The sequence below is a fragment of the Cucurbita pepo genome, chromosome 13 (assembly GCF_057944985.1).
Source record: "Cucurbita pepo subsp. pepo isolate OVF chromosome 13, ASM5794498v1, whole genome shotgun sequence".
NCBI classification, from domain to species: Eukaryota; Viridiplantae; Streptophyta; class Magnoliopsida; order Cucurbitales; family Cucurbitaceae; genus Cucurbita; species Cucurbita pepo.
Window position 1 is genome coordinate 11708357 of NC_141810.1, and position 12110 is coordinate 11720466.

Consider the following 12110-nt stretch of genomic DNA (forward strand, 5'->3'; position numbering starts at 1 on the left):
TACGATCCCTCTATCACCCTAGAATAAAAAGGGTGATCTTGTAGTTCTTAGTCGATAAAGATACGTCTATTTCGAATGTCGCTAATTCGATGGAAGTGGGAAAAGAGAGAGAGAATATAAGAGTGAAGGGAAGTTAGGTGGAGAGAATAGTGTGGGAAGTGTGTTGAGCAATATTGTATGTAGGGATGTTTGGTTTGTCGTTTACTGAAAAAGATGGAAGAAATTGATGAGTGGCATTCAAAGTGTGAAGTTTTTATTGTACAGGGTGTCGGCCATGTGCTTCTTTTAATTTCTTCCAATATTCTTCCAATATCAATTCCTACTTTCTCTCTCTCTCCCCCAATCATGTGCTTTCTAGTAGTGGTAATATGAACGTTTCCGTCACCTCGAGTACACTTCGACATTTAAAATGCGTCTGCTAAGGAAAGGTTTCCACACTCTTATCAAATATGCTTGGTTCCCGTCTCCAATCGATATGGGATCTACATTGACTCTTGTGTTGTTCCCACATTATGATACTCGCATTGGCTACCACTAGTGGTTTGGTGTAAGTTGAGCATACGTCAATTCAAGTCAACTCATTAGATGTTGAGAAAATGGTGGCTAAGGAAGTCAAACATTTGCTTATACATGTAGACCTCTCTTATACCTTGGCTCATATTAGGAATGATGAGCTCACGACCCGCAATCTTGCATTGGATAAGGAAAAAAAAAAAAAAGACTCTTCTACATGTCGATGATGGCTTCGCTCAATAATGTGAAATATGAAGGAAATGCATAATTCCAAGTGGAGCTCGATTGTTGGATAAAATACTACATTGATTGGAGCATCTTTTCTTAAAGTAAGCTCAATAAAAAAGTGACCAGGCATCATATAAGCTCAACACCTCTTCTTATGATATAGAATCACATTCAAGTATTCCAACGATACCTACTTCGTTATATTATATACATTAGGCAGTGAAATTGGTGATTAACAATTCCTTTTAAACTTTTAATTTTAATTTTGATTTTGGAACGAATATGATTTAAGTTATTTAAGTTATGAAGGGTTTGAAATGGAAATGATTTGAAAATTTGAAACACAATCTGAATGAAATCTTGAAAGAGGGTCAAACCCATGAATGGGGAAGCAACCCCACATGTTTTTTAATTTTTAATCTTCAAAATATGAGTGATAATCCATCCTTCCAAATCCAATGCTTTTTTTTTTTAATATAAAAAAAGAACCTTATCCACGTTGGGCCACCTTCCCTCAACCAATTTAAACTATAATTGAGTTTCATTAGGTGTCAATGTTGATCAAATATAATACTTTGCTACAAATAGTGGACAACTATGATATCATTATTTTTTTTTTAAAAAAAAATCCCAGCCCCTTTATAGATATAAAGGTAAAGCACAAAAGGGGCCGAAGATATTTTCGTTCATATTGGGGAGCATATCATTTTTCTCTTTATCGATATCAAATAATTATACGACTTACATCAAGATATTTAATTATCTATCAATATTTAAATATTTTAAAAATAAATTTGGAAGGTTTAATGAAGTTTTGTGACATTAATGCGAGATATATGCTTTTTAAGTGTGATTATTGCTAATTTTGTAATGGGTGGATTCCTTTAATCTAAGGATAAAGCACCATTAATGACACATGGTATCCTTAACTTTCCATTATAAATATAAAAGAGGCCTGTTTTGATGTCACTACTTTCCTTTTCCGTAATGAGAGGGTTAATTCTTAATGAACATACATACAATATATATATTTAAGTAAATGAGGGGTAAATGAATGAACTGAGACTATATTCGAATGAAAATGACTTTGAAGATATGATGACTAAGAAATACTTTAAAAAATTGAAAGTCATTATTTATACTAATATGATGCAACTTTCTTTTCAGCGACTCAATCATTGAAACTCTATAATTAAACGCGTTTTAGTTGAAGCAATTTTGTATTAGGCGATCTCTTCGAAATTTTTCTAAAACGAGTTCTAATTATTTGGAAATAGGCCCATCAAGGCCCACTTAAAATATTCTCTATTTTTCATTGAGCCCATTCAAGGCCCAATATAATATGATGGAGAAAATATATATTTATTTGAGACTATATCCTAAAGAAATGAGAGACGTTTAAGTGATTTTTTTTTTTTTAAATGTTTCGAGTTGGATAGTTCAGGGAGTTGAGAATTGAGATTAATTAATTAAATATTAAGAATGGAGTTGAATGGAATTTTATTAAAAAAAACATGAAATTAAATAAAATTAACCCCTAGCAGAAGTCTTTGAGGACAGAATATTTATTGGAAATGGCTAATGGGGACATGTCGTGTCGGCATAAGCTCACGACTCACGAATCATGAACCACGGGACTGCGCCCAATTTAAATATATTGACGATATTGCCCTTCTCTTGCACCACTTTATTACACGTGTCCTTTCGTTTTTTCTTTTTCTATTTTTTGTCCATTTCAAATATACTTTTATTTTGAATTTCCATGATTTAGGGTATTTTTAAAGTTTTTTTTTTATTATAAATAATATACAAAGATATTTTTTTATTTTTTAGAATATAAATTTTCAAAGACTATGTTTAGATACTTTTCCTTAGTGGAAGAATATATGAAATTTGTTTCAATTTTATTTAACTTTATTGCAAATACTATTTTTTTTAACGTCTAATCTCACTTTTTTTATTAAAAAAAATCCAAAGTTATTACCATCGTCGAATGAGAGTAAACTTTGAGAATATGATAACTAATAAAAATTTAACAAATTAAAAATTACTATTTATACTATCAAGATACACTTTTTTTTTTTTTAAACTTGTTTTACTCTGAACAATTTTATAATGAGTGTCATCTAAGAATTTTCTTAAATGAACGTGAGCGAAGATAAAACATGCTAAAAGAACGCGTGTTGGTCTATGAGGTTAGTCTCCACTCTTACAAACAAGGGGATGAAGAGAAATGTTGGATACACAAGCGCCTAACTTCAAAACAAATATTTAGTATACTTATTATTTTTAGTGGTTGATGTTGTTTTTCTTATTATTATTAAAAACATTATGCCTCGGAGATTGGTCGTTTTCCAATTTCAATTCGATCGATTTGGTATAATTGAAATTTAATTTTTAGTTTTAAACTGAATAAATTAAATAGTTTGACAAATATGATTTTAAAACCTTTTTTTGCATGACGTGATTTAAATAACAATAACAATAATAATAACAAAAGTTATAAAAACTCCCCAATTTGTTCCCAAAAAGAAAAAAAGAAAAAAAAAATTCAAAACCGTGTTGACTTTAGTGGCCACTAGAATTCTGACTTGGCATGGACTTTCGGCCACCGAAACGTGTCGTTTTAATGTTACAAATGGCAATTGGTGATTGGTTTCTTTTTCCTTTACATTCTTCAATATAAAAAGAAAAATCAATAATGGAGCTAAGGCATTAATCTAATTAATCAAACCATAATATACATACACACATAAAGTTCACCCATTATAGTTTATGTGCTAAATTCCATAAAGTTCAAAATTATTTATTAAAATGATTAATTCGGTCACGGTGCTCTAAATAAATCACGTTTAATCGTAAAGTTTTTATGTTCCGGTCATCAAAAGAAAATATGCAACTTGTTAATAGAGATGAATGGCTTTTATTCGGATGTAACATACTCATTTTTTACTATATACTTTTAATCTGCTAATAAATTAAAAAAATGTGATGCAAAACATTGGAAAGGGAGAGTTTATAATAAACAAAATATTTGAGTAATGAATAAGTTAATGTATAGTGGTAGAGTACATATATGGAATAAGAATAAAGTGGGGGAAGACTTTGTTGAGATCAAGTTTTGTATTGTGTGTTTCATTGGGGCAGTTTTGGAAATAAGAAGAATTGGATGGTCAATTATGAAAATGAAGCAGAGTATCTAGTCCTTCAATTAATGGAAGGTGGCATCTAGGCTTGGATATTTTACAATTGAATTTCCCAAAGTAAAGTCAAATGCCAACTCATGCCATTAAATAATACCATCCATCCTTCAAATAATTTAGCTTCAAAAGTAAACAACTACAATTCTTTTCTTTTTCTTTTTTTTTATTTATTCTATATATAATTTTCTTTTTCTTGCGGACTATCTAAAGCAAAGCGTTTTTTTACACAAATTTTTTCATCAGGATCTTTGAATTGATTGTACTGAGACTAAGTCGTTAGAAAAATTGAACCGACTTCACTTTCTAACATTGTGTTTCAACTCTCGACAAGTTATTCAATCAATTTGTGTTTTATTCTTAAGTAACGACCATTTTATTAAAGTATAGAAAAGGTAGATTGTAATATTAAATTAAAAATTCAAACTTTTAACTTTTTACTAAAACTTATATATTATAGACAAATATCACCCCTGATACTAAAAACATTTATATATGTTTTTGTTATGAAAAATTTAGCAATTACAAATGAATATATATATTTTTTATATAAACAAATGGGTTATTATAGTAACACCTCAACAAGTATATAAAATAAAGAATATTTAATCATATTAATGTACGAGAAGTTGACAATAGAACGGTTTCTCTTTTAATATGATTAAGTCTTATATTTGAGAAATATTAAAATTTTGAATGCTTTGATTGAAAGTCAAAAATGTTATAATAGATTTTATAAGACAATGCCATCTTAGTGTTACACAATTGTCCAATTTAACTATTTCATTTTCAAAAGTATGACCAACAATATGGAAAAACAAAACAATTGAGTTATTTTAATAACAATTATTTATTGTTTTTCAAAGTTTGACTTAATTTTAAAAAATATGAGTAGAAATTAAATATTAAAACGAAAAAACGAAAAATTTATAAGTATTTATAACCTTAATTTTAAAAATAAATAAAAAAAATCAAATAATTAATAAATAGTACTCAACTTTTTGTTTTTTTTTATATTAAACATAAACACTAATAACAAAATGAAAAATTTATACGTGGAAGCCGTATTTATAAATTTAATTTTTTAATTATATTTAATTTTTAAAATTAAAAAATTAAATTAAATAGTTATGGAATGGAGTCGTTAATTTTTTATTTGACACTACTTCTCTATACTTTTTTTACCATCTAATTTTTAGTAATTTTTTCTTTTAAATTCAAACTAAATTATGAAAATTACAAAAAAAAAAAAAAAACTAATTTTTATTTTTAAATTTGAATATAAATTCAAACAATAACGATGAAAATTACATAATTAGTATTTTATTTATTGGGTTAACTTTTAACTAAATTATTTAATGTTAAAAAGAGGAACACTTTAAACCATTACTATAAACAAAATGTTTCATTTAATTTTTGTTTTGTTCAATAATTTTATTAAAATTATAATATTATTAATATATCCTACTTTCGTTGATTTTGATTTCTATACTTTTAGAATATTCATTTTTAGTCTACGTATTTTTTAAAAGTGACCACTTTCATCTAATACAAATTTATACCCAATAAATTTTTTTAATACAAATTTATTTAATAAATAAAATATCATCCGATAATTTTGATAAAATGGGATAATAAATTAAAATGAAGAGACATAAGGGTCCCTTTCTAAAATTTCACAGATGAAAATAGACATTTAAAAAATAAAAAATCTAAATTATATTTTATTTTATTTGTTTAAAAAAAGGACAGTTTTTTTGTTTGTTTATTTATAAATAATTTACTGGAACCATTCTTTTATATATATATATATTAAAAATAATAATTATTATTGAGTAGAGGGTGTGTGAATGGAAATGGAGCTGACTTGGCCTCTTTTGGAAGCTTCGACTTGTCGTTCACTCCAACATTATCCTTATCCAATTTAATGATTTTTCATATTTTTGCCTAAAAATATTATTACAATGTATAACAGAAAAATTAATGTTCCTTAATCCGATTTTATTTATTTACTAATCATAGGTTATAGAGCTGATTCAAATAAACTGGGTGTAAGAAAAAGAAATAAATCAATATCAAATCAAGTCAAATATTTTAAAAATTGATATTGATTTATTTATTTTTCTTTATAACAATATAAATAGTCTAGCCGACAGGAATCAATTGGTATAAATAATTAATTATTGGTTCAACTTCATTATCTGGTTTTTCACATGATTTTAAGGTAACGGTTTACCAAAACAATCTGGTTTGTTAAGAATAATTAGTACGTGAAACCCCCCATTAAGTAGGTAAATTCTTGACATTATTTTAATTATTATCAATAAGAAAATAAAATATTATTATTAATAAAAATACTTCATGGCTCTAATAAGGTTTAAAAATTGAAGAACTTATCATTTGTATATATTATAAATTTATAATTAGACTACAAAATATTATTATTTACCTGAAGAGTTTAGAAAGTAAAAGAAAATTTCTGGAATTTTAAGCTTAGGGTTTTGTATTTGTTTGAAAGAAAATGGCGGCGAAAGTGGTGGTGGGGTGGAAGAGCAATTGGGAGCTTCATCATCAGAATCCACGAAAAAGAGATAAAAGGGAAATCTGTGTAATTCTGAACAAGTCAAGGGCTATTTCCGTAATCCTCCTCAACACCAAGAGCAGAAGCAGTCTTCGTCTTCGTATGAAAATGCTTGAAATTTTCGCTGTTGCACGTCGTTCTTGCCGTTCGAAGGACTGTACACTCGTTGACGAAGGGAAAGAGGAATAGCAACAAGTCCATCATCCCCCTGATTCGACCCCCAGATTTCCTTTTCACTCCGACCACCCGATTTTGCTTTCTCCGCCGAGGCATGTTCGACGGCAAGGATCTCGCCTCCGATGGCGAGAACTCTCGGACCAAGGGTATTGGTTCTCGGGAGGACTCGAAATTTGCCGGAATCGGGCATTCGGGCTCTCAAGAACTCACTCTTAGCTACCTTTGTGAGAATTCGAAACTGGGTTCTCCTGGTTTTGCGGCTTCCTTCGACAAAGGTAATTACAAAGGTAAAGAAGTTTTGTTTTCTGAGAATTGTAACGATGATGATAAATGGGTTGAGAGGGATTTCTTGAATTTGAACTCGAATAGGGGAAATCAGTCTAAGCGGGAGGTTGAGGAGGAGATTGATAGGGGGGACAATCGGGGAAAGAAGCCCAAACTTGAAACTCTTAATCTTTCTTTAGCTTTGCCTGAAGTTTCACTCTCTCTTACTGCTTCGAATGCCTTGCAAAATGAAGATCCTCCCCCTGTTCCGTCCAAGCCCTGTAGGAGCCTCCAATCTTTGGCCCCTTCAATGAACAACACCCAAACTACTTGTTCTAACGATTTCACCGCTGCTTCGCTTTCCTATTCCTACTCCCACCAGTTTTCTCACAACCCCAGTTGCTCTTTGACCCGAAATTCGACTGAGAATTTCGAGTATTCTGTTGGGAGAGACGACCATATTTGGAACTGTGGAGAGGGAACTAATGGGTCTGTTCATAGCAGGTTCAAACCACTAGGGGATGGAGTTGCCTTGTCAAATCATGGAGGTGGGCTTAATTCTTTGTCGCAGGGGAATCGCCCTTCCAATAAGGAGGCATGTAATACCTCCAATGATCACTCGTTTTTTCCGTCTGAGCTTCTGGCACGACCGAGAATGGAGGTGAAGTCAGGGAATTCAATTGGAAGGAGATCCGAAAATTTGGAGAGGGTAGAGGGTAGTTCTAGGCCGGAGAGAATTCTTCGTGAAGTCGTGTCGGAGTCTATCTCAGTCATGTCTCAAATAGTTCAGGAGCTTCCTGATGAAACACTTGCATCAGTCAAAGATTACTTGAAAGATGTAATTGCTATGCCTGATAAGAGAGACGAGTTATCATCTCTCCAAAAGCGTCTAGAGCGGCGATCCGATCTCAATAAGGAAGCTCTCTCAAAGTGTCACAAAGCACAGCTTGAGATTCTAGTTGCAGTGAAGATGGGGCTTGTGAGTTTCATCTCTGGGAAAAGCAGGTGCTCCATTGCAGAGCTTGTGGACATTTTCTTGTTTCTGAAATGCAGGAACTGCAAGAGTGTAATCCCGGTTGATGATTGTGACTGCAAAATCTGCTCAGCCAACAAAGGATTTTGCAGCTCATGTATGTGTCCCATCTGTTTGAACTTCGATTGTGCAAACAATACTTGTAGTTGGGTTGGCTGTGATGTCTGCTCCCATTGGTGCCATGCTGCTTGTGGGATTGAGAAGAATCTCATCAGGCCTGGTCCGAGCCTGAAAGGTCCATCGGGGACGACCGAGATGCAGTTCCATTGCATTGCTTGTAATCATGCTTCAGAGATGTTTGGATTTGTGAAGGATGTTTTTGTGTACTGTGCTAAGAATTGGGGTGTAGAAACCTTGATGAAGGAGCTTGAGTGTGTGAAGAGGATCTTCATTGGAAGTGATGACTACAAAGGCAAGGATTTGTATATTAAAGCAGCTCAGATTCTTGCCAAGCTTGAAAGGAAAGCACTTGCTCCTTGGGAGGCCTGCAATATCATTCTTGATTACTTCAATTGTAAGTTTGGAAACTCTTCATCTTCCTTTTCCTTCTTAATCTGTTGCCTAAATATGATTATCTAACATGTGTTTCTGAGAAACCATAGATATTAGTCTACTTTGTTCTCCTTAATATTCATCTTTAGAAGTTGTTTATTGACTGCTTGCATAAAACATGAAGTCCTTTCATATTTATGTGAATCATCTACGATCCCATTAGTTTGGGAGGAGAACGAAACACCCTTTGTAAGGGCGTGAAAACCTCTCCCTAGCAGATGCATTTTAAAAACTTTGAGATGAAGTCCAAAAGGGAAAGTCTAAATAGGATAATTTGCTAGCGGTGGGCTTAGGCCGTTACAAATGGTATGAGAGCCAGACATCAGGCGATGTGCTAGCGAGGAGGCTAAGCCCCGAAGGGGGGTGGACATGAGGCGGTGTGCCAGCAAGGACAAGGGGGTGGATTGGGGGGACCCACATCGATTGGAGAAGGGAACGAGTGCCAGCGAGGACGCTGGGCCGTGAAGGGAGGTGAATTGTGAGATCCCACGTTGGTTGGGGAGGAGAACTAAACATCCTCTATAAGGGTGTGGAAACCTTTCTACCAGATGCGTTTTAAAAACAAAACCTTGAGGAGGAGCCCAAAAGGGAAAGTCTAAAGAGGACAATATCTACTAGCGGTGGGGTTGGGATGGTGTTTCTTGTTCATTTGTTTTTCTATACCTGATATGAACATCCTTTTCTTGCTCAATTTTCATGGTCCTTTGTCATCAGTTTTTTTAACATAATGGTTGGTTGGACTTGGTTAGATGGCACATCGGAGATTTCAACGTCTGGGGTATTCTCCGAGAAATTGGGAACAACCAATACAAGCAGCCTGTCGAAAGATGGGACGTCTCTTCCTCAAACCGGCTCCCTACCTTCATCATACGTGATGCAGAAAAATACCCCATCTAGGCCACATCGTGACTTGATTTCTAGTGATCTTCGACGCAACGATCTCAAAGTCTCCATCGCCAGCGACTTGAATATAGACGATCAGTTCCAATTTGGGACGTTGACGAAGAAAGAGGGACTTGAAAGCTTGGAAAGCATTGTAAGAATTAAGAATGCGGAGGCGGGAATGTTTCAGAACAAGGCGGATGAGGCACGGAGGGAGGCTGAACGACTGAGACAAATAATCAATGCGAAGTCGGAGAAACTGGACGAAGACTATGCGGAGAAGATCGGGAAGCTGTGCTTGAAAGAGGTGGAAGATAGGCGGAGGAAGAAGGCGGAGGAGGTGAAGGTATTGGAGAACTCTCAAATAGATTATTACAACATGAAGAAGAGAATGCAGAAGGAGATCGCAGGGTTGTTGGAGAGGATGGAAGTGACCAAAAAGCAAGTAGTGTGAAGGTGGGTGAGTGGGTATTGTGCTATTTCTAACTTCATTTTTTGTGGACTGTCTTAACAATTATATTTCTGCAATGGGTTATGTTTGTTTATTATTTAAGATCCAAAGAGCTGCGATTCGGAAGCTCGAACCCTGATTCCAACCCGCTCGAGAGATTCCATATTAGTTGAGAGGAGAATGAAATATTATTTATGAGGTGTGGAAACCTCTTCCTAACAAACTCTTTATAAAAATCTTGATAAGTTCGACAATAGCTGCTAGTGGTGGGTTTGGATTATTAGAAATAGTATCAGAGTCACACATCGAGCGGTGTGCTAGTGAGGATGCGGAGTCCCGAAGAAGTGTAGACATCGGGTGGTGTGCTAGCGAGGATGTTAGGCCTCAAAGGGTTAGATTGTGAGATCTTACGACGGTCGCAGAGGAACAAAACATTTCTTATGCGAGTTTGGAAACCTCTCCTATCTATTAGGCTTGTTACAGATATGACCAAAGTAACCTATCTATTATTAGGCTTGTTACAGATATGACCAAAGTAACAAAAAATAATTATTCCCGAACCAAGTATGTTAAAAAATTACTCAACTACCCCTACTCCATGTCCTGTTTAATCCATTGAAAATTTGCTGATTTTGAGGAATACACAAGGGTCGTTACTTTTGAGTTTGTCAAGCTATTTATGACCTCTCTCTTTAATAATATAAGCCTAAGTTTCTTCAACTTCTTCCCATTCACTCTATTTGGGTTCTTTAATATTTTAATTTTAAAAACTAAAAATTTGAATGAGAATATCTAAACTAGTTGTGGTAGTCTCAAATTTAGTGATAAATATTTTGGACAAATATGTTCGAGACGAGTTGCACTTATTATAATATTAAGTAAAATAAGAGTCGGTACAAATATGTAATTCGTAGTATTTTTCATTGAAATTGAAACTATTATATCCTTATGTCATGATTCAAAATTATGGTAAGTTTGAGGGGACAATTAGTAGTCTAGTTGTGAGATCCTTGTAGGACTATTGGGTTCTAAAGAGACGAGAACCTAAGTCGTGGATCAAATCATTGTTGTGTGGCTAGAGCGTGATTAATGACTTACGGACCCTTGGTTTTACAGATGTAAATGATTATTCTCCGAAAGTTTACCCTACCTAAGATGGTTGCATGGCACTTTGACAAACTCATAAACATTTTGAGATCCTTATTCGATTGGAGAGGGGAACGAAATATTTTGTGAAACCTCTCCCTAGTAGAATGTGTTTTAAAACCTTGAGAGGAAGCCGGGAAGAGAAAGCCTAAAGAGGACAATATTTGCTAGTGGGCTTAGACTGTTACAAATAGTATCAGAGCTAGACACCAAGCAATGTGCTAGAGAGGATGCTAGGGTCTTAAGGGGGATGAATTGTGAGATCCCACGTCAATTGGGGAGGGAAATGAAGCATTCCTCATTAGGTGTAGAAACCTCTTCCAAGTAGACACATTTTAAAATTGTGAGGTTGACGACGAACGAGCCAAATTGGATAATATCTACTAACGATGGACTTCGACTGTTTCATGGACATACCCCTTAAATTTATAAGTTGTTTCAAAAAAATATTTATGAATTTTTAGAACCCATACTCTCACTTTTTTTCATACAAGAAATCTCTCTTTTTTTTTTTTTTTTTTTTTCTTCTTCTTCTTCTTTTAGTTGTCTAATTCTTACACCAATTTTCTCAACAATCAAATAAAATCCAAAATTTCAAAGTTGTAATATAAAATCCTGAAAAATCTCCAAAGTCCGAAAATCAAAATTTTCGTTCATAACTCAACAAATCGATAAATCGTCAATTACAAAAAAAAAAAAAAAAAAAAAAAAAAAAAAAAAAAAAAAAAAAACAACAACAAATGAATATCGTATTCGATCATGAGAATTCTTCTTAAATGGCCACAACTAGAGTAATTTAAACTACAAAAAAAAAAAAAAAAAATTAACAAAATGACTAAAATTTGGTAATGCACGTGTTTTCTTTCGCATCAAAATTATGACACAAGTTCTGAAAGCGTTTCTCTTTTTATATATTAAACTTAGACGTATTAACTTACATTCAACTAATAACAACGCACAACCTTATTAAAAACATTCAAGTGATCCTAAAGTTCCTAAGTGGCTCCATTACATCCAATTGATACCAAAAGTCTAGAAGTATTTCATATCTCATAGGGTGTCAAACTTCATTCTCGCCCGAGA

The 12110-nt window shown here is 33.3% G+C and overlaps 1 protein-coding gene across 1 annotated transcript; it reads left to right on the forward strand.

Annotated features, from left to right (window-relative positions):
- The first annotated feature begins 6414 nt into the window (after window positions 1-6414).
- On the forward strand, window positions 6415-9978 carry LOC111808802 (protein OBERON 3-like). The gene is made up of 2 exons (XM_023694988.2): window positions 6415-8510; window positions 9298-9978. The coding sequence occupies exons 1-2, from the start codon at window positions 6794-6796 to the stop codon at window positions 9882-9884; spliced, it is 2304 nt and encodes a 767-aa protein (XP_023550756.2). The 5' UTR covers window positions 6415-6793; the 3' UTR covers window positions 9885-9978.
- The last annotated feature ends 2132 nt before the right edge of the window (window positions 9979-12110 follow it).

Coding starts and splice junctions, on each gene's coding strand:
- LOC111808802 (XM_023694988.2), top strand. CDS start 6,794: ATGTTCGACGGCAAGGATCTCGCCTCCGATGGCGAGAACTCTCGGACC. Junction 8,511..9,297: donor CATTCTTGATTACTTCAATT/GTAAGTTTGGAA, acceptor GGACTTGGTTAG/ATGGCACATCGGAGATTTCA.